This window comes from Girardinichthys multiradiatus, chromosome 18 (genome assembly GCF_021462225.1).
Source record: "Girardinichthys multiradiatus isolate DD_20200921_A chromosome 18, DD_fGirMul_XY1, whole genome shotgun sequence".
NCBI lineage: Eukaryota > Metazoa > Chordata > Actinopteri > Cyprinodontiformes > Goodeidae > Girardinichthys > Girardinichthys multiradiatus.
Genome location: NC_061810.1, coordinates 2,205,703 through 2,228,023, shown reverse-complemented (window position 1 = coordinate 2,228,023; position 22,321 = coordinate 2,205,703). Strand labels below are relative to the sequence as shown.

The following is a 22,321-nucleotide window of genomic DNA, read 5'->3' as shown; positions in this document are numbered from 1 at the left end:
TCGGTAGGCATGCACCAGTGTACACGGATGGGGAGCCACTACAAAATATTACCATCTTTGCCATTATACATGTACGTGAAACACCTGTTCTTGTGTGATTTACCTAAGCATTGGTGCATTTTTATGAACACAGAAAACATGTCAGCTCTTTTTTGTTGACCTGAAACAACGAAGCAACTACAACGAGGTAGAGCTCTTCATGTAAATTTTACTTTTTCAACGGCAAAATAAATATGTTCCCATACCTCTATAGCAAATGGAAGAGCAGAGTTTTTACAGAAAGTGGGTGCAGCGCTGGTGGTGTAGGGGTTAAGCGCGCGACCCATGTATAAAGGCTACAGTCCTCGAAGAGGCCGGCCTTGGTTCGAGTCCCGGACCTGGAGGCCTTTGCCGGATGTTTTACCCCTCTCTCTCCCCCTCTTTTCTGTCTGCCTACTGTCGGAAAATGTCAAAATAAAGGCCTCTAAAAAAATATTGAAAAAACAAAAAAGGAAGATTGGAGTGGACAATTTATTTTCTCATCAGGTATCTTGTTTAGACACAGATAGAGCACCAAAGGTGGATGCCTCATAGAGATCCTTGGTGGCACTTGATACAGTATGAAAGGACCCCATTTTAGGCTTGCATGAACTTATATGCTGTTGCCCACATAAATTATACTTGTTTGTTCTGTATAAAATGATGCTTAAAATGGATATCTGATCCATGCCATTAAAATGTTTTCTGACCTGAGCCCACATTCTGAGGGAGTGTCAGATCACTGGATTAACTGTAGGTTAACCAATGGATAGAGCAAAAGAATGACCCTAAAAGGAGGTGAAGAGAGTCAAATCTAGCTCCAAAAACCAGTGGGACTTAAACCTCTGAGGTTTGTGACCAAATGTTTTAATGAACAGATATTTACTGACACAAAGTCCTTTATTCTTGAAACATTTGCTGTGTTCTTTTTACATTGTTTCAGAGAAGGTTATCCTGCCATTGTGACATAAGCACTGAAGAGAAATTAGAGAATGGACTAGCTTTCCTTACTTGTTTTTGGTCTCTGACTGTTATCAGAAAGCTTTTTGGTTTGTTCAAGTGCATACATTTTGTCTTAAGTTTGCCTAGCTTCAGCCTTTTAACTAATTCAGTTACAAGCATCATCCTTATCTAAAGCTAATCTAGAGAATGTGAATAACTTGTTTATTCATATTGAGCAATGATTTTACAACACAGCTGGCTAAGTTGGTTTTCAATTACTACTTTAAACAGTTTTGTCACAGAGGGTTAGAAAGTCTTCAGTTAAAAGAAAAGGTGTAATTTGCAAATTAAAGCACAATATAGAAATACATTTCTGGTTGCCCAATGGCAAATTAGCAGTTGCAAACACATTTATGTATTATTTTTTGTCAAGGCCTGAGCACCTCATGTTGCCATCTTTAAAGTGGTTGTAGAATAAATGCTTCAGCATCTTCACATTTATCCATGGCCTTTAGTTTTCTGGATCCTAAAAGGAACATGCATCTGTCATGTACTGCTTGCACATTTTTTACATGCCTGCGTAAGGTCAAGTGACAGGGTTCCAAAGCTTTCTTTTGTCCATGGTGCATGCAGTATTACTGTATAGAGAGCAAACCAGCAAGTCATTTAAGCATGTGGCATTTTGAGCAAGTCTTCCTGTTAGTTCCTCTTACAACACTTCCTTCTGCTTTTCAGTTAGATGCAAGAGAAATGTAATGACACCTAACTGCATGTTGTACACTCTAAGCAAATACTAGGAAAAAAACACAGCAGTTATATCTGTTAGTGTACAAGGTTTTGTTTCTGTGTTAAGTGCTGATGCAAGCATTATGATCTGGTCAATGACTGTGATCATGCCAGTTAAGAAAAGTTAAACAGTTTTCCACGCTGGTCAAAATTGAGTCTCAGGCAGCTGGCTGCATACAACTTTTAGATTTGATTTGAGATTTACAAGTGTGCTTATGGCTGCTTAGGGCAATCTTTTGCTTTTGCCTGAACACTTTGCAGCTCTCTAAATGCTAGATTGACTGTGTCTGAGGATGACTGTTAGTTTACTAAAGGGGTTTGTGTGACAAACACAGCGGCCTCTCGAGCTTCACTGCCACTTTTTATGTCGGTAACATCTGCTTTGGCCTTTTTTTTTTGTGCATCATATAGCTTGACCAAATGTGCTTCCTTTGTGTTTTTCTTCTATTGTGGCTCCAAGGGTGATTTCTTTCATCTCATTTGTTTCGGGAAGCAAAGAGAATCTCCTTGAAAGTCTGTGAGGCAGAAAACTGGTGAAGGAAATATGGTTGGATGATCTCAAAACTACATTTCCATTGTTAGCCGTCCCCTCTAGAAATGGGGAAGGACCTGCCCAGTTCATAGTTGTCTGCTGCTTCTGAAGTCTCTGTTTATGGATGTAGATGAGCAGAAATCCTACAATCATCAGTGACAGTGCTGCACCTATTATTGCTGCCACAACTTTGGCGTGTTGTGAATCTTTTTTCTTTGCCTTGTTGATGTAATTGACCGCAGGCGTTTCTGAAGTTGAGGGGTGTGCTCCTTCATCACCTGGAACTGGCTTGGTACTTGTCGATATTTTCACTTGAGACTTGATAGATGTGGTTTCTGTAAAGATAGCCATCACCTTGAATGTAGATATAAATGAAGAGGTCGTTTCATTTAGCTTGATCTGAGAGGTTGGTGTTCTTCCTGTACCATGGCTTTGTGCAATGTTGCTTAGCATTATAGGTCCTGTTGAATTGTTGATTTGCTTGCTGGTTTGACTAGTTAGAACCATTGTTGTGGATTTCCAAACTTTAGACTTAACAATTGTTGTACCTGATGAACTGGTAAGTGTTGGTGCTGTCTGAGGCATTGATTGAATTGTGTGCTGTAAAGGAGTATAGCTTCTTGTTTCCTCTGGTGTGTTCCTATCAAAAGTGGCAGTTGCAGTGTTAAGAGCTGGAGTCTCTGACAGCAGATTTAATGTTGCCAGCTGGATGGTTTGGGTCACCTCAACTGCTGTCACATCTGTGAAGTTGGTTTGCAGCTCGGATATTACTGTGCTGATTGCTGCCAGTTTCAGCAGTAGAATTAAAGTAAAGGTGGTCATTTTGGCCTCAGGTCTTCTGTTGCACACCCTTGGTGTTTCATGCTAAAACAAAGGGAATTCTGTATTCATTATCAGGCAACAACATCTGATAAAGATTTTTATCAAAATACACAACTGTAACCTGGTATTGCTAATCTGAGTTTGTTAATGAGTTTTCGTTGTTGGACTCTGGTTTATATTTCACAATAATTGTCAAAATAAATGGTAAATTTCTCATTTATGCATTTTATTAAAGCTTTTAATTTTTTTCCATTTACTGTCATAAATGATCCATTATATGTTAATAGTACATGTTATTCAGTTAAAACCCTTATCAAATAGGCAGATGCACAAAGGAAAGTATGTTTAGTGTCTTCTTCAAACTGTTTCTGTGTATTTGGAAACTCGTAGAAGCTTAAAGAAAGCAAAGCACACTCAAAAGACTTGGGAAAGAGCTGTGCTTATCTTTGTATTTTACAAACCCTTGTTTTAAAGAATTTTTCATTTGCTTGACATTCAAACTTTTGCAGGTTTGTAAGTTGAGTCCATTTAGATGCTTGCTAAATTGTATTGAACCTTGTGCTGAGGTTATTTTTGGCCTCGGTGATGGCTTCACACAAATGCAAATCACACTAGGACACCAATCCCCATACATAACATCACAGATCGTCATTCTTACACCTTTATGAAAATTAGCTTTGATTATCTTTGTAGTCCTTGGCTTGGTTAACCAGATGCCCAATTTTCATAGAAGCAAACTATAACAATTGACCTCAGGCCATCTGTCCACTGGTTTTCTGAGAAGAGCTTGTGCTTGAAGAGTCTAGTTGTTTTTCTGTGTATATTGAAATGATGGTGCCCATCTCCAATTGTCATTGGGTGTGAGGTAAGGTACACCCTGGACAGGTCACTAGTCTATCACAGGGCAACACAGAGACACACATGACAAACAACCATGCACACACTCATACCTAAGGGCAATTTTGAGAGACTTAGTAACCTAATGTTTTTGGACTGTGGGAGAGAACTGGCATACCCAGAGAGAACCCAAACATACATGGGGAAAACATGCAAGCTCAATGCAGAAGACCTTGGGCTGAGATTTGTGCTGAGGACCTTGTTGCTGCAAGGCAACATTGCTACCAGCTATGCCACAGTGCAGCCCTCCTTAATGGGTATTAAAATGAGGAAAAGCTGACCTTAGATCAGAAGGGCATTTGCTAGTCAGTGTTGTTATTAATTGAATAATGAGACAAATGCATAAGCAGTTATTATTTATCTCTATTTAATAAATGTTTAACTTAATTAATTTACACAGCTTAATTAAGTTAATTTTTAGGATCCTATTACATTTTGAACATATTTTCTAGATACAGCCACTTAAGATAAACCCCTTTTTTTAAAAGCAATATTAGCACTTTAAGTGCAGAAAATTGTACTTACCGGTTATTGTACAAGGATAACCCGAGTTTAGTTCCAAGATTTATTAATAGTGATAACATTAAACTGTTCACAGGCTTAGAGAATGTCGACTGCATGAAAGCAGGAACCTAAGAGCTAGAAACACCCCCAGTTTCTGAAATTTTGAAACTGATGCTTGCCTCACTGACAGGAAATGAAACATTTTAAACTGTCAACCATGTGCACTCTTTAACCAGTTTACCAAATATAGTTGCACATGTCTTACATCAAAAACCTCTATAAACTTTCCTGTCAATAAAACTATTCGGGTTATTTTATCCCATGTTGTATGTGTGGTTGCTACACACTCAATTCTAAGCTGTTTTTGTGAGTAGAACAGTACCTGATGTGAGCATAATGATCTGGTAAACAGTGATCCTTCTCACTGTTGGCTATTGAAGCTCCGTGTCCAGAAGAGCGAACTGTTTCTTTTTTTCACTCACTGAGTCATTTGTCATCTTTTTATTAGACCTGGTTTGATTCATTGAATTAGGTACAGTAGTCTTAATGCTTTATTAAGTACTGTTTATAACCAAGCTGTATTCCTCAAGGGCCAAAAATACACCACTATATGGGGTGTAAAATGTCAGGGAATTTCTATGGACGTCTTTACAATCTGACACATCTGCTAAAGCAGTTTTATGGCCTTCAGCATACATTCTGGGTATTTATGGATTTTTCTCAGTGGTGCATTCCAATAATCAATCTGAAACAGCAGTCTCTATACCTGTTTTAAAATAGATAAGGTAAAATTCTTTGTGTCATACAATGGGGGCAGATAAATAAGATTTAAGACCCTGCAAATTTGCAGTCTCCTGTTGATATTACCATTAAGCCCATCCATCTTTCTCTTCTGCGAGTGAATATTTGTTTAGAAAAGGATCGTCAGTGAACAGTGTAGTATTAAGTTCTTCAACATCCACATTTTCCTGATACCACTTAATTTCTCCAGGCTTTATTTTGAGGCTTGGGCTTTTGTTGGTTTTGGTATTGCTTATTTTGCTTTCTGGTTACTCACCGGCTCAATTTAGTTAGTTGGCATTCTTGTAAATATAATTTGCAATCAACAGGGTTAGGGGTTAGGGGATCAACAATCAAGCAAAAATCTTTGAGGCTACACATTAGCTGCTCCCACTGGCTTCTTTGTCATTGTGAAAAGTTTTCACGGTGCATGCAGGTCCTCAGCAGTGTTTGACAGAAAATCGACAAATACTTTAAATAAACAGAAATTAACAGTGACAAAGCAATTGGTCGGTTGTTTTTCAAAGTGCTCCCACCTTGCTTTCATATGTACAATCACAGTGTATGCGCCTAATTTAAATAGTGATTCTGTGCTGTACATACAAGAGACATGGTAACGTGAATAACCTCAATGATGCTTTGAAGCACAAGACACGAACACCATTCAAAATTCATTTATTTAGAATTTGATAATATGAATGATAATATGAATATGCAGTAATGTTGTACAAGTCAGCAGTGAATAGATCAACAGCTTTTTAGTAGTGGAGCACAGTCTGTTTGTCATCAGCCTAGTCAGTACTGCTTTGGCTGCACACAAGATCAGGGATGTCCCATCTTGATTTCATTTCTAGGCTTTCTTTGTTTACTTCCATTTGAGTTATTTCTCCATTATTTCTGTGATTTATATATATATGTATGTTTGTTTCCTGAACAGAAATGTCCATTTATGCACAGCTGCAGCTTAGGAAAATAGGGGTCATGTTCCGATAACCTATAATTTAATCACACACACTGCACACTATATGGTCAACCAGAAGCAATTTTTCAATTAGTCCTTGTTGTTGAGATAACAATAATATTTTTTTCCAGTAGCTGGTCAGGTTACACATTATTTGGGGATATGAACCCAAAGTAAACAGATTAAGAAAATAATTATTGCCATATTCACCGATACTTATGCAGTTTTCTAATATGGCACTGCCCTAATCCTTTAACCCTCCTGCTATCCCTGGTGACAGCAGGAAAAAAGCGCTATCTACCAAGAGTGCATGGATACAACCTTGATGTGCAGTGCCTTGCACAGGAATTAATGTGTTCTGAACTATTGACATTATGTCATGTTTTAGTCCCAAATTTCGATATTTTATTAGGATTTTATGTGATAAACCGAAACAAAGTACTGAGTAGTGAAGGGGTATGAATGCTTGCACAAGAAATTGTGTAAGTGTGCTTGTACTTGAATGAGTGAATGAGAAAAACACTCTAAAGCACTTTCTGGCTGTCAGATATGGTTAAAGGCCACTTTGCAAGTAGGCTATTCAGTTATGAACACGGCAAAAATGTGTTGTTTTTTTTTCCAAAATCTCTGATGAGTTCTTTCATTAAAACTGCACACATTGTGCTTTCAAAATGCTTAATAATTTGGCCAGGAGGAAGTCTGGTCTATGTAAAGTTAAAATATTCTTTCAGCAAAGTTATCTTTGACTAAAATTCTCTTCATATTTTCAAAAATAAAAATTATTTATGCACCCTGTTCTTTTTCCTTCCATTTTATCCATTCAGTTTGACCAAACCAGATCTGTAACATTATATAACTCAAACATTGGACAATGTTTTATATATAAAAACCTTTTCGTTGTTAAAAAAAATACACCTACTTTTATCTGTCAGTGGGGAAACAATTTTGACAGAGATAGACTTCTTCTTAAACTGCAGTGGCTTGTAAAAGTATTCACACCCCTTGAACTTTTTCACATATTGTCAAATTTCAACCACAAACATAAATATATTTTGTTGGAATTTTATGTGAAAGACCAACACAAAGAGGTCTACAATTGTGAAGTGGAATGAAAATTATTCATGATTTCTTTTTTTTTCTTTTTTTTTACAAAACTGAAAAGGGCATTGTGCAAAAGTATCCAGTCTCCCTGAGTCAATACTTTGTGGAACCACCTTTTGCTGCAATTACAGCTGAAAGTATTTTAGGGTATGTCTCTACTAGCTTTGCAAGTCTAGTGACTGAAACTTTTGCCTATTTTTCTTTGCAAAACAGCTAAAGCTCAGTCAGATTAGATGGAGAGCATTGGTGAACGTCAGTTTTCAGTTTGCTGACTGGACCATTCTAACACATAAATATGTTTTGTTTTAAACCATTCCATTGTAGCCCTGGCTTTATGTTTAGGGTCATTGTCCTGCTGAAAGATGAACCTCCGCCCCAGCGTCACGTATTTTCCAAAAGGGGTTTCTTCCAAGAATGCCCTGTATTTGGCTCCATCCATCTTCCATCAACTCTGACCACCTTCCCTGTCTCTGCTGAAGAGAAGTAGCCCTAGAGCATGATGCTGCCACCACCATATGTGACAGTGGGGATGGTGTGTTCAAAGTGATGTGCAGTTTTAGTTCTCGGCCACACATAGCATTTGGCATTTTGGCCAAAAAGTTCAATTTTTGACCAAAAGCACCTTCTTCTTCCATGTTTACTGTGTCTATTACATGGCTTCTGGCAAACTGCATATGGGACTTCTTAAGGTTTTCTTTTAAGAATGGCTTTCTTCTTGCCACTCACCCATAAAGACCACATGTGTGCAGTGCACCACTAACAGTTGAGCTGTAGATCTCTGCAGTTCCTCCAGAGTCACCACGGGTCTCTCTGCATCTCTAATCAATGCTCTTCTTGTTCGGCCTGTAAGTTTAGGTGGACGGCCTGGTCCTAGTAGGTTTACAGTTGTGCCATACTCTTTCCATCTCCAGATGATGGATTGAACAGTGTCCGTGAGATGTTCAAGCTTGGGAAATCTTTTTATAGCCAAAACCTGCTTTAAACTTCTCCACAACTTTATCCCTGACCTGTCTGGTTGATCCTTGGACTTCATGATGCTGTTTGCTCCCCAATGTTCTCTTAAACAACCTCTGAGGTCGTCACAGAGCAGCTGTATTTGTACTGAGATTACATGACACACATGTTGACTCTATTTAGTCATTAGCAATTACAGGCAACTTCTGAATGCAATTGGTTGCACTCAGAGTGACTTTTTAGTTTATTTGTAAAAAATGTTGCAAATCATGTATAATTTGTATTCCACTTCACAATTGAATACCACTTTGTGTTGGTCTTTCACGTAAAATTCCAACAAAATATATTTTTGTTTGTGGTTGAAATGTGGAAAAGTTTAAGGGGTCTGAATACTTTTACAAGACACTATACAATTTGTGAGCTACTATTAAAGTTTATTTTTAAACAAAATAAATCTAAAGTTCTAGAAATCTTTCCAGAATTTTTGAAATACCCAAGTAGGTTTAAGTTTTACAAGAACTTTAGATTCTAAAATAAGAATAGGAAAGCAAATCTAACAAATTTGGATGTTTGGGCAAGGGCATACAGAGGTGGGTTATCATCTCATACAACAAGAGGCATGTCTTCTGAATTCTTGGGAACCTCCAAACAGGAATCCTTGGAACTGGAGCTCTTGATCTGAAAGATCTTTTCTTCAGGATCGGTAGATGTTGTTTTTTCTTCCTTGTGTCCTGCCACAGCTTCCTCCATTGCCTCTTGTATTTCAGTCAGAGTCTTACTGTTTGTTCTTACTTCCTCAAGCATAACGGTGGTATCACATGGGCCATCCAATCCTTTGTTCTCTGTTTGTTCTGTTCCCCAGTATTTAGAATCACTCATTAGGTCTGTGCTGGAATGATGGGATTGGGGGATGTACACCCGGCGCTGAAGAACACAGATCTGATATGCAAGCACTGATATAGTAACCAGTAAGCAGATGATTAACCCTCCTGCTGAACCAATCGCAATTAGGCCCATTTCGTTGTCAATTAAGCAGTGTCCTCCAGTGGCATTGATGCCATCACTTGTGTTTAGTTGGTAAGGGTCAGGTAGGTCTCCACTGTAAAATGTTGTGCTGCGACTTTGGTCTTTGGATTTGGGTGAATCTGTGTTTGTGGTTGAAATACCTTGGTCTGCCTCAGCAGGGTGGAGCAGCAACAGGGACAGGAGAAACGGGCAAACAATTCTGGTGGTTTTCATCATGTTCTGAAATAAAGAATATTGTTTTAGAGAGCAGAATTCCAATCTAAGTTTTTTTTATTCCCATTGCATTATCTTTACATTTTCTTCTTGCTGACTGTTATTGCTTTGAATCCTTTGTAAATTTTCAATTCAGTACTTACATAAGGTAGTGTCCAGAGGTGTCTGTGGTGTACTGGAAAGATGGATGAACTGCAAAAGCTGTTCTGAACAGCACAACTTGGTCTTTTCTTCTGCTTGGGTTATTTCAGGGTTTCTGGTCTGAAGCCACAAAGGCTGAAGTCCTGTTCTTAAAGAAGCAAAAAAACATCAGTATTTTTGGACACTAAATGCTTCAAAGCATGCTTTATCTCATTTGTATACTTGTGTGATTTTTTTTTATTTTTATCTACAGGGTACTCAGAAACCAAAGTCAGATCATTACAGAAGACCTGAGTATGTATTTTACCATACCATTTTTTTCTCTTTCCCCAGGTTCAAAACAGGCCAAATTAATGGTGACCTGCTCATCTACCATGTTCTTCTGACTCTAAAACCTTACTATGCTAAGCCATATGAGATAGTTGTAGACTTAACTCATGTTGGACCTAGTAATCGCTTCAAGACTGACTTTCTGTCCAAGTGGTTTGTGGTCTTTCCTGGCTTTGCTTATGAGAATGTGGCAGCAGTTTATGTCTACAACTGCAACACTTGGGTGAGGGAGTACACCAAGTATCATGAGAGACTACTGACTGCCCTTAAGGGCAGCAAGCGTCTACAGTTTATTGACTCTCCAGCCAAGTTGGCAGAACACATTGAACCTGACCAACAGAAACTCCCAGCAGCCACTTTGACATTGGAAGAAGACCTCAAAGTGTTCCACAATGCCCTCAAGCTGGCTCACAAAGACACCAAAGTCTCAATAAAGGTAGGGTGATCATAAAAAGTGCTATTTCTTTTTATGTTTTTTATGTCAACACAATCTAATAAGATCATTCTACAGAATGCAGCAAAAACAAGATTTCTGAAACTCATGGATATTTTTTCAGGTGGGTTCCACAGCAGTTCAGGTGACCTCAGCTGAGCGGACCCGTGTTCTTGGCCAACCTGTCTTTCTCAACGATGTTTATTACGCCTCAGAGATTGAGGAGATTTGCCTGGTGGATGAGAGTCAGTTTACCCTAACCATGGCCAACCAGGGAACACCTCTCACGTTCATGCACCAAGAGTGTGATGCCATCGTCCAGTCAATAATTCATATCCGTACCCGCTGGGAGTTGTCTCAGCCTGACTCAATTCCCCAGCACACAAAGATTCGTCCAAAAGATGTCCCAGGGACTCTTCTCAACATTGCTCTGCTCAACTTGGGGAGTTCTGACCCAAGTCTCAGGTAAGTAACTCAAGCGTTTCAACCAAAAAAATCCTTTCTTCATAAAAATACAGTAGCTCAACAACTTTAGTGAAAGCATTAAGATTTCATGTATTTGAGCAAAGAGGATTAATCCAGGGGGCATAGATGTGTATGACAAACACAAGCATGGTTTTGTTGAATTAAAACACACTGTACTTTGTATTAAAATAATTAGTGAGAATAGTTTAGTTAGTTAATTCTGAATCAAATACTTGGCACAGTTTAGGCTTCTGGCCAAACCTAACTTATTGTACTTTCCACATCCAGGTCTGCGGCATACAATCTCCTCTGTGCTTTGACTTGCACATTTAACCTAAAGATAGAGGGACAGCTGTTGGAGACATCAGGTCTCTGCATCCCAGCAAACAACACTCTTTTTATTGTCTCCATCAGCAAAACCCTTGCTGCAAATGAGCCGCATCTGACACTGGAGTTCTTGGAGGAATGTATCTCTGGCTTCAGCAAGTCCAGTAAGTCTGCTACACATTTAACATGACAGTTAAGTGAAGCAGAACTTTCTTTCTCTTAAGGATATAGTTTTTAATGTGTTTTTTTGTTTGTTTTTTACATTTTTTGTATTCAGTCACTTCTGTGGCAGCGGATTCTGCTTACTTTTACCGTATAACTCTGGTCCTACTGTTTTTGGATTTTTTACCCAGGAGTTTGGCTGCTTAAGTTTTTTTAATTTAAAAATTTGTTAATTTTGTAACATAGCTTTCTTTAAAGTATTTAACTCCTGTAAAACAAAAAAACAAACAGGAAATCTATTCTATAAATGTATCAGGTATGTTTTGAAGTCTTTGGTTTCTCTCTGGTTGGCTCCAGACATTTGCCACCTTTGTTTTCTGGTTAAACCTTCCTCTCTTAAAGGAGAATTTTTCACCCCGGGCTCTCACCATGTACCACATGGTATATGGAACCTTGGGCATTCAAATATTAAAGATTATATAAAGTGACTGCTCAACCTCCATTTGATCATTGAAATCATGGCTTGGTCCTTGTAAGTCCAGTTGGGCCTTTTGTACAGTTCCTGCAGTTAAAGGGCTGCATGGATCCATAAAGACCGTGTTCAGTTGAGTATAATTGTCCATGTTATAAATCTTTTTTCAAGATGAAGAGAAATATGTGATGTTATCAGTAGATTACAAAAATGATATATCAGCATGATATAAAAATTGTTAATTTATTGACTCACAACAGGATTAAAGTGTCAAACCTCCTAGAAGTAAATTAGATTTAGCTAGCACCAGTAACGACCTAAGAGGAATTTTTCAACCACTAGATAACAAATTCATCAATAGGTTGATGTTTCCCTTTTGTTGGATAACTAGGTGATACTAGCTTTAATTTTAATCATCTTAGTTTGTTTTGTCTGTATCTCAATCTTGGTTGGATGGATTCAAGATTTGCATCATCTTTAAAAGCTCCATAGCAGTTCCCGAACCAACAACCATTAACTTTATCTTACAATTAATAATTCATTAGAAAGTTATTTTAGTTAACATATTTAATTGTTTATTCAACATCAGAATCAAAAAGAACTTTACTGTCAAGATGTGTTTCACACGTACAAGGAATTTGCTACGGTGGTAAGGTGCAACACATAGGCAGACATACAGGTCCTTCTCAAAATATTAGCATATTGTGATAAAGTTCATTATTTTCCGTAATGTCATGATGAAAATTTAACATTCATATATTTTAGATTCATTGCACACTAACTGAAATATTTCAGGTCTTTTTTTGTCTTAATACGGATGATTTTGGCATACAGCTCATGAAAACCCAAAATTCCTATCTCACAAAAGTATCCGACCAATAAAAGAAAAGTGTTTTTAATACAAAAAACGTCAACCTTCAAATAATCATGTACAGTTATGCACTCAATACTTGATCGGGAATCCTTTTGCAGAAATGACTGCTTCAATGCGGCGTGGCATGGAGGCAATCAGCCTGTGGCACTGCTGAGGTCTTATGGAGGCCCAGGATGCTTCGATAGCGGCCTTTAGCTCATCCAGAGTGTTGGGTCTTGAGTCTCTCAACGTTCTCTTCACAATATCCCACAGATTCTCTATGGGGTTCAGGTCAGGAGAGTTGGCAGGCCAATTGAGCACAGTGATACCATGGTCAGTAAACCATTTACCAGTGGTTTTGGTACTGTGAGCAGGTGCCAGGTTGTGCTGAAAAATGAAATCTTCATCTCCATAAAGCTTTTCAGCAGATGGAAGAAAAGTGTTTTTAATACAAAAAACGTCAACCTTTAAATAATCATGTACAGTTATGCACTCAATACTTGGTCGGGAATCCTTTGGCAGAAATGACTGCTTCAAAGCGGCGTGGCATGGAGGCAATCAGCCTGTGGCACTGCTGAGATCTTATGGAGGCCCAGGATGCTTCGATAGCCTTTAATCTTCATCTCCATAAAGCTTTTCAGCAGATGGAAGCATGAAGTGCTCCAAAATCTCCTGATAGCTAGCTGCATTGACCCTGCCCTTGATAAAACACAGTGGACCAACACCAGCAGCTGACACGGCACCCCAGACCATCATTGACTGTGGGTACTTGACACTGGACTTCTGGCATTTTGGCATTTCCTTCTCCCCAGTCTTCCTCCAGAGTCTGGCACCTTGATTTCCGAATGACATGCAGAATTTGCTTTCATCCGAAAAAGGTACTTTGGACCACTGAGCAACAGTCCAGTGCTGCTTCTCTGTAGCCCAGGTCAGGTGCTTCTGCCGCTGTTTCTGGTTCAAAAGTGGCTTGACCTGGGGAATGCGGCCCATTTCCTGCACACGCCTGTGCAGGTGGCTCTGGATGTTTCTACTCCAGACTCAGTCCACTGCTTCCGCAGGTCCCCCAAGGTCTGGAATCGGCCCTTCTCCACAATCTTCCTCAGGGTCCGGTCACCTCTTCTCGTTGTGCAGCGTTTTCTGCCACACTTTTTCCTTCCCACAGACTTCCCACTGAGGTGCCTTGATACAGCACTCTGGGAACAGCCTATTTGTTCAGAAATTTCTTTCTGTGTCTTACCCTCTTGCTTGAGGGTGTCAATAGTGGCCTTCTGGACAGCAGTCAGGTCGGCAGTCTTACCCATGATTGGGATTTTGAGTGATGAACCAGGCTGGGAGTTTTAAAGGCCTCAGGAATCTTTTGCAGGTGTTTAGAGTTAACTCGTTGATTCAGATGATTAGGTTCATAGCTCGTTTAGAGACCCTTTCAATGATATGCTAATTTTGTGAGATAGGAATTTTGGGTTTTCATGAGCTGTATGCCAAAATCATCCGTATTAAGACAATAAAAGACCTGAAATATTTCAGTTAGTGTTCAATGAATCTAAAATATATGAATGTTAAATTTTCATCATGACATTATGGAAAATAATGAACTTTATCACAATATGCTAATATTTTGAGAAGGACCTGTACAGCTGACATAAATACATTTAGAAATATGTAGTTAAAAACAAAAACAAGTTATGTAGCAATGTTATGAGAAAAATAGAGCACGGTGGCAAATATTAAAAATATGTAATATACAATTACAATAATTTTCAGTCAAATAAAATAGTATTTACATGTGCTGAGATATTCATATTATTTGCAAGAGGAAAGTGTCAGTGGGGGATCAGGGCCTTCTTAATGAGGCTAGCTGCAGACGGGAAGAAACTATTTTTGTGGCGAGACGTTTTGGTCCTGATGGACCGCAGCCCCTAGCCACAGAGGGGAGAGTCTTAAACAAATGAACTGATATGTCATAATAGGAAGACCCAGTTAGGAGAGACTGTATTCTAAAGCACACTGGACAAATAAATGAAGAGATAGAATTTGATCTTAATTCATTTAAAAGTAAGTTATGCTGTGTATCCTTTTCGGATGTGGGGTCCCCTGCATTTGGATTGGCTGGGCAGTGACAGAGCTGTGCTGCTTGGTGGTTTTCCCAGGGCTAGCGTTGCAGTGGCTGTGATGTTGTGTGTGTGAGTTGATCCTGTCATAGGGTTAAGATTGGAATTCATTGGGGGATTGGGAAAGTTCCATCCTGGGGCTGCTCTGGTAAGCTGTAAGTTTGTTTGGACCTCTCCTTCTTTTTTGGTATTTTTCTTTTCTTGTTTTTTTTTGTGTTTTGCTTTTTTAACCGTGTCCTGTCTGGTAGAGTAGTCCTCAGAATTGTTGTCTGAGTGCCAAGTAGAAGCCCAACAGATTTACTTTCACAAGTGAGGCATTACAACAAACACTATGATGCTCTGCTTGATATTTATAAAAGAAACTTTATTAGACATGGATTTGGGATTATTCTAATTGTTATGGACTGAAAGGAAAAAATAAGAAGCAAGAAAGAGAGAGGTGGGGCAAAAAGGAAAAAGGGAGAGAAGGAGAAAAGAATAGATAAGAGAAAGAAAGATGAAGGGAAAACAAGATAGCACCCTAGACCTGCAGAAACATCTATAATAAAAGCATTGTTACCAAAAAATGCACGGTACAAATTAATGCAAGATGTATTTAGTGGTAATTGCGATTCAGTATATATCTTTGTATCTGTTAACATCTGAATCTAAACACCTGTGGGTTTAAGTGTGAGCACACTTGTGTATACAAGGTTTCTCCATAAAAATATCCAATAGCGAATATGAGGAGCCACAGACCTGCCCCCCTGGACCGGAGACAGACACGAAGGAGATCCGAGCCACAGACATCAAAAGACCCCCCCAGAGCATGGGAACCCCAGTAGAACCGAGAGGAGAGCCCCAGGGGAACCACCTAGCAGCCTCAGTGCAGAAGCCCCAGGAGGCTGCAGCCACCGGCAGGGAATGTGAAACGGGAGGAAATAGGCCCCACATTTGATGGGCGGCCTAAACTGTTATTCCCACCATGATGCATACACAAACACTCACACCCACGCACCCAACCTAAAAACAGAATGAACGTCATACACTCACTCACACTCCCCATGCATACACCCAGGTCCGAGTACCGGACCCAGGAAGTGGTCCCCCTCCTTTTGGGGTGGAGACAGGCAGACCGCCCCAGCCCAGACTAGTCCCGGCACCGTTCGAACCAGACCAACCCCGGCCCAGAGCCTGACCCCCCCGCTCTGACCACACCCCCCAGTGACCCCAGTGGCCATGTACAAAAGTGTGTCTACCAGTTCCAACCAGAGCCGTCCCAGGATAAAACAGTGCCAACCCCCCAGGGATTTCCAATCTCAACTCCATGAGCCTCCACCCCCAAGAACCCTAACCCGAATCTCCCCACAGGGCCACCTCCAACCAGGACGCACAACACATGCCCCCGAACCCAAATCCCACGAATCCCCTCCCCACATGGGCACACCCCACAGATGAGCGTCACCTCCGAAAGGCTGATGGAGACACACCCACACAGCGCAAGCTCCACCCATGGCCCACACTCCAAGGCCCCCCCTGTCATATCCTGCTGCCCACCACACAGTGGGCCACGACGTCAAGGCAAGGGCCTCACGCAACGCCACCCCAGCCTCCGCCCACAGGTCCAACATGGCAGACACCACCGTGTTTTTTTTATTTTTTTATTTTTTTATTATTGAGAGCTCCCTCAAGAATCCCTCATGAGGACGAAAATATCGAGGCACGTGACGTCGTCCGGTACGGCGGAGCCGGGGTCCCACCTTGGAGCCAGGCCTGGGGTCGGGACTCGCCGGAGAGCGCATGGTGGCCGGGTTGCTCCTCACGGGAATTGGCCGGGCCAAGCCCAGACGAGAGACGCAAGGCCATCCCCCGTGGGCCCACCACCTGCACGGGGAACCGTGAGGGACCGGTGCAAAGAGGATTGGGTGGCGGATGAAGGTGGAGACCTCAGCGGCCCGATCCCGGATGCTTAGGCTGGCTCTAGGGACGTGGAATGTCACCTTGCTGAGGGGGAAGGAGCCTGAGCTTGTGCGGGAGGTCGAGAGATATCGACTAGAAATAGTCGGGCTCACCTCCACGCACAGCGTGGTCTCTGGTACCCATCTCCTTGTTAGGGGTTGGTCTCTCTTCTACTCTGGAGTGGCCCACTGGGAGAGGCGGCGAGCTGGTGTGGGTTTGCTTGTTGCCCCCCAGCTCAGCCGTCTAGTGTTGGGGTTTACCCCAGTGGATGAGAAGGTCGTATCCCTGCGCCTTCGGGTTGGGGATAGGTCTCTGACTGTTGTCTCAGCCTACAGGCCGAGCGGTAGTGCGGAGTACCCGGCCTTCTTGGTGTCCCTGTCGGGGGTGCTGGATAGTGCCCCTCCCGGGGACTCCATTATTCTGCTGGGGGACTTCAACGCCCACGTGGGAAACGACAGTGACACCTGGAGAGGCGTGGTCGGGAGGAATGGCCTCCCCGATCTGAATCCGAGTGGTGCTTTGTTATTGGACTTCTGTGCTAGTCACGGATTGTCCATAATGAACACCATGTTCAAACATAAGGGTGTCCATCAGTGCACTTGGCCCCAGGACACCCTAGGCAGGAGGTCGATGATCAACTTTGTTGTCGTATCATCAGACCTTCGGCCGCATGTTTTGGACACTCGGGTGAAGAGAGGGGCTGAGCTGTCCACTGATCACCACCTGGTGGTGAGTTGGATCCGCTGGAGGAGGAGAAAGCCGGACAGACTTGGCAGGCCCAAGTGCGTAGTGAGGGTCTGCTGGGAACATGTGGCGGAGCCCTCGGCCAGGGATGTAATCAACTCCCACCTCCGGGAAAGCTTTGACCAGATCCCGGGGGATGTTGGAGACATAGAGTCCGAGTGGACCATGTTCTCCGCATCTATTGTCGATGCTGCTGCCCGTAGCTGCGGCCGTAAGGTCTGCGGTGCCTGTCGCGGCAGCAATCCCAGAACCCGGTGGTGGACACCGGCAGTAAGGGATGCTGTCAAGCTGAAAAAGGAGTCCTATCAGCTGTGGTTGGATTGTAGGACTCCAGAGGCGGCTGACGGGTACCGTGATGCCAAGCGTGCTGCGGCCCGGGCTGTGGCAGAGGCAAAAACTCGGACCTGGGAGGAGTTCGGTGAGGCCATGGAGAAGGACTACCAGTTGGCCTCGAAGCGATTCTGGCAAACCGTCCGGCGCCTCAGGAGGGGGAAGCAGTGCTTCGCCAGCACTGTTTATAGTGGGGTTGGGAGGCTGCTGACCTTGACTGAGGACATTATCGGGCGGTGGAAGGAGTACTTCGAGGATCTCCTCAATCCTGCCATCACGCATTCCCTGGTGGAAACAGAGGCTGGGGACTCGGGGCTGGACTCTTTCATCACCCAGGCTGAAGTCACCGAGGTGGTTAAAAAGCTCCGCGGTGGCAAGGCTTCGGGGGTGGATGAGATCCGCCCTGAGTACCTCAAATCTCTGAATGTTGTGGGGCTGTCATGGTTGACACGCCTCTTCAACATTGCGTGGCGGTCGGGGACAGTGCCTCTGGACTGGCAGACTGGGGTGGTGGTCTCCCTTCTTATGAAGGGGGACCACCACGCCAGTCTGCCAGGAGGGTGTATTCCAACTACAGGGGGATCACACTCCTCTGCCTCCCTGGTAAGGCCTACGCCAGAGTATTGGAGAGGAGAGTCCGGCCGATACTTGAACCTCGGCTTCAGGAGGAGCAGTGTGGTTTTCGTCCCGGCCGTGGAACACTGGACCAGCTCTATACCCTCTACAGGGTGCTCGAGGGTTCATGGAAGTTTGCCCAACCGGTTCACATGTGTTTTGTGGACCTGGAGAAGGCATTCGACTGTGTCCCTCGTGATGCCCTGTGGGGGGTGCTCCAGGAGTATGGAATCGGGGGCCATTATTAGGGGCCATCCGGTCCCTGTACGAGCGGAGCAGGAGTTTGGTCCGCATTGCCGGCACTAAGTCGGACCTGTTCCCGGTGAATGTTGGACTCCGGCAGGGCTACCCTTTGTCACTGGTCCTGTTCATAACGTTTATGGACAGGATTTCTAGACGCAGCCAAGGGCCGGAGGGGGTCTGGTTTGGGGACCAGTGGATTTCGTCTCTTCTTTTTGCAGATGACGTGGTCCTACTGGCCCCCTCTAGCCAAGACCTGTGGCGGTTCGCAGTTGAGTGTGAAGCGGCTGGGGTGAAGATCAGCTCCTCCAAGTCCGAGGCCATGGTACTCGACCGGAAAAGGGTGGCTTGTCCTCTTCAGATTGGAGGGGAGTTTCTGCCTCAAGTGGAGGAGTTTAAGTATCTCGGGGTCTTGTTCACGAGTGGAGGAAAAATGTAGCGCGAGATCGACAGACGGATCGGTGCGGCTGCCGCAGTAATGGGGGCACTGTGCCGGTCTGTTGTGGTGAAGAGGGAGCTGAGCCGTCCCGGCCCTAGACTGAATTGGGTGCTCAGTCGGCCTGCCTGTCTCCACTCCTGAATGAAGGGCAACACCTCCTGGGTCCTGGGGCTGTTTCCCGCTCTGGTGGTTCTTCTTCTTGGCACTCAATTCTGAGTGCTACTCTGCCAGACAGGACACATTAAAAACAAACAAAAAAATATGGGGAATGAGTTGCGTTACTTCTTCCATTGTTCAGGCACCACTGCTTACATATTGCCAATAAACGTGGCTGTAGATGTTAATTAAAGCATAAGTAAGTAATTAGAAAGGTAGATTGGTAGTTTGAAAAACGCATATCCTGGGTATCCAAAAATAGCAGAAGTATTGCTTATAATGCTGTCTTACAAAAATCTGCATCAGTATTTAGGACTGCTATTTTTGTGGCAAATGGTGGTGCAGTTGTTTTGAAATGAAACTAACTTTGTTAATGAAGACTCCACAATGTGTACAATGTCTGCTACCTTTTGTTTTGTATAATGGCATTTTGCACTGTAGTGACACCTGCTGGTTTGGAGGGAAAAAACTACTTTTTAGTATTAAAACACAAGTGTGTTTCATCTTAGATCCAAGAAATAAAGGGTAAAAGTTTTTACAACCCCTACCCTGCCCTAAATTTACATGCTGTTGCTATATCATTTAGGAAGCAATTGTAGGTAAACAGTTATACTGTATAGCAGGACTATATCTACTTTATCTACTATATGTGCTCAACAATGTCAAAAAAAGGGAAAAAGCCAAATTCTTGTATGTAAAAAATATCTGTGTAGTAAATATGTTTTCTGATAAAGTTTAGCAGAACTACTAAATGTTTTCTTACAGGTATTGAGCTCAAGCATCTCTGCCTAGAGTACATGACACCCTGGCTTCTAAACCTGGTTCGCTTCTGTAAACATAATGATGATGCCAAACGCCAGCGTGTCACTGCCATCCTAGACAAACTTATCACCATGACAATAAATGAAAAGCAGATGTATCCCTCTATCCAGGCTAAGATCTGGGGCAGTTTGGGCCAAGTGAGTTTCAACCTTAAGAAATGGAAAACGTTTTATGGATTGTACCAAGGGTTGGTCAGTTTGTAACTAATTTCTCTTGCTTTTAGATAACAGATCTGCTAGATGTGGTGTTAGACAGCTTTATTAAGACCAGTGCCACAGGAGGCCTTGGCTCCATCAAGGCAGAGGTCATGGCTGATACTGCTGTAGCTCTGGCTTCAGGGAATGTCAAACTTGTGTCCAATAAGGTAAGATTCTCCACTCTCTAGACGAAAACATAAAATAAGAACATTTGTAGTGCACGTGTTATCATGGACTGAGTTTCTTAAAGTTTAAAATGTCAATGCCCTTTTCCACATCAGGGTCAGTAAATCTAATATTGATTTGTCTTTATTTTTACTGTACAGAACAGTAAAAAGTTTAACTTAAAGAAAAATTTCAAACCAAACTACATATGTTTTCTTATGTATTTCAGATTTTTTCCATGTTACTTCGAAGGGTTTAAAAATTTCAAGTCCCACAGGGATGTAATGGATAGTTGAAATGTCAGGTTCCCACTGCAGGAACTTCTTCCAAAAACAAGGGCGGTTTTATGTGGTTGTTCTTTTACCCTTGTCATTCCTACTGCACCACCTAAGGCCAAAGCCCACATCATATATTTTAGACTGTTATGGCAACACTCATGAATTATTATGGAATGTTCACAGCAGTTACAGTGGATAGAGATTACTGAAACTGAAGCAGCAACTCTCTCCAGGGACCTTATTCATGTCTTTCTTTAAATGACAATGTTTTATACCCCACAGTGTGAATATTAAGACTCTGGGAAAGTACCTTTTTAGGGAAAATTGGGGAAATTCATGCAAATTCATGCAACAAAGTCAAAACAAACCTTCTCATGCGTACAGACTCATGCTTTGTTGAACCAATAGATGCTTCAGAATTTTAATATGAGATTTTCCATACCTAATATATAATAGCTACAAATTTTCCAAGAATTATATTGTCTTTAGACAGAAAGTGTATTTGTTATGTTGTTTTTGTTGCAGGTTTGCTCGTTAGTGAGAATTTAACCTTGAATTAAGTTCTTGCTCTGCTGGCTCAAACAAAACAGCTGGAGATTAACATGGGGGCAGTAAAACCAGCATACATTTGTTCATAGAGATTTAGTGGCATACACCAAACATCATTTATATTACTAGTTATGTTATTTGTAGACTTTAAAATCTTGTTAGCCTTTTCATGTTGTTTTTTTTGTTGGATGGTCATACTTTGTAGGAAGTAATTAGAATACAAAATGAATTTATGGGTATTTAAAAATATCATTTTCATATTCAGTTTCTTCACATTGTTGTTTAGATACTTTAAGAAATTATAAGTAGAGGTCTTCAGTTTTAATTTATTTGCCTTATTTGTTGTTCTGAGAACTCTGCAGGAATTGTGATCATTACTTACATAAAATAGTAGAAGTCCAGTTCCAAGTCTGTGAATTCCTCAACTTACAGAAAGCAAAAAGACAAATCCGTCCACTTGCTATCAGTCATCTGTGTGCTCTGAGTCTATCTCAGTTTGCTACCCAGATAAACAAACGCAACATGCACAGGCAGACACAATAGAAAATCCTGGATCTGACTCCTATTATGGCACACATCGGCGCTGCTTTGAATAGTGGTCATTGTGAAGACTGTTGCCTAAGAAATGGTTTGTGCTGCTGCTCTGCTCTGGGTTTTGAATGGCTTTACCCAACAGCAGCACAAATGGTACAAACATCCATCCTGAAACACACCTACGGTCTATGTGTCTCCCCGTAGGCAGCAGAGGTAATACCTGGAGGTCTTCTGGCTATAAAATAGATTCTTGTTTTAAGTTCACATGACATTTGTTTGAATTTTTCCTTAATGTCAACAGTCTTTTAAAAGACAGGATTACTTTGATTAATGGATAACTGGGTGTGGTTGAATGTTGGTCATTTAGCCGCTTACCACTTTGTGCTTTTCCAGACTTAGTATCATGGTATTCATCTGACTTGGTGCATTTAGCTCCAACAATGCATCGATTTGTAACCCACTTAGGGATGTTTTGCACCCTTGTTAT

The 22,321-nt window shown here is 41.9% G+C and overlaps 2 protein-coding genes across 5 annotated transcripts in view; one reads left to right on the top strand and one right to left on the bottom strand.

Moving 5' to 3' along the window:
• nf1a (neurofibromin 1a) overlaps positions 1–22,321 on the top strand; it is a 309,684-nt gene that overhangs the window by 230,463 nt on the left and 56,900 nt on the right. For both annotated transcript variants that reach the window (XM_047391263.1, XM_047391264.1), the window contains exons 35-39: positions 10,011–10,443; positions 10,565–10,905; positions 11,194–11,396; positions 20,055–20,248; positions 20,335–20,475. In XM_047391263.1, coding sequence (XP_047247219.1) covers positions 10,011–10,443; positions 10,565–10,905; positions 11,194–11,396; positions 20,055–20,248; positions 20,335–20,475 — 1,312 coding nt within the window. The remainder of the gene's footprint in view (positions 1–10,010; positions 10,444–10,564; positions 10,906–11,193; positions 11,397–20,054; positions 20,249–20,334; positions 20,476–22,321) is intronic.
• Positions 865–21,831, bottom strand: LOC124883858 (protein EVI2B). Of its 3 annotated transcripts, none has more exons than XM_047391265.1 (4): positions 21,683–21,831; positions 9,680–9,820; positions 9,464–9,542; positions 865–3,142 (listed from the first exon to the last, which is right to left on the bottom strand). In XM_047391265.1, the coding sequence occupies exon 4, from the start codon at positions 3,098–3,100 to the stop codon at positions 2,150–2,152; it is 951 nt and encodes a 316-aa protein (XP_047247221.1). In that variant the 5' UTR covers positions 3,101–3,142; positions 9,464–9,542; positions 9,680–9,820; positions 21,683–21,831; the 3' UTR covers positions 865–2,149. The 3 variants fall into 3 exon arrangements, with proteins under 3 accessions (XP_047247221.1, XP_047247223.1, XP_047247222.1); XM_047391267.1 differs by having other exon boundaries at positions 9,680–9,825; positions 21,683–21,829; XM_047391266.1 differs by lacking the exons at positions 9,464–9,542; positions 9,680–9,820; positions 21,683–21,831 and adding an exon at positions 4,523–4,652.

What these genes read in the sequence shown, in the direction of transcription:
- LOC124883858 (XM_047391265.1), bottom strand. Translation starts at nt 3,100, where the DNA reads ATGACCACCTTTACTTTAATTCTACTGCTGAAACTGGCAGCAATCAGC.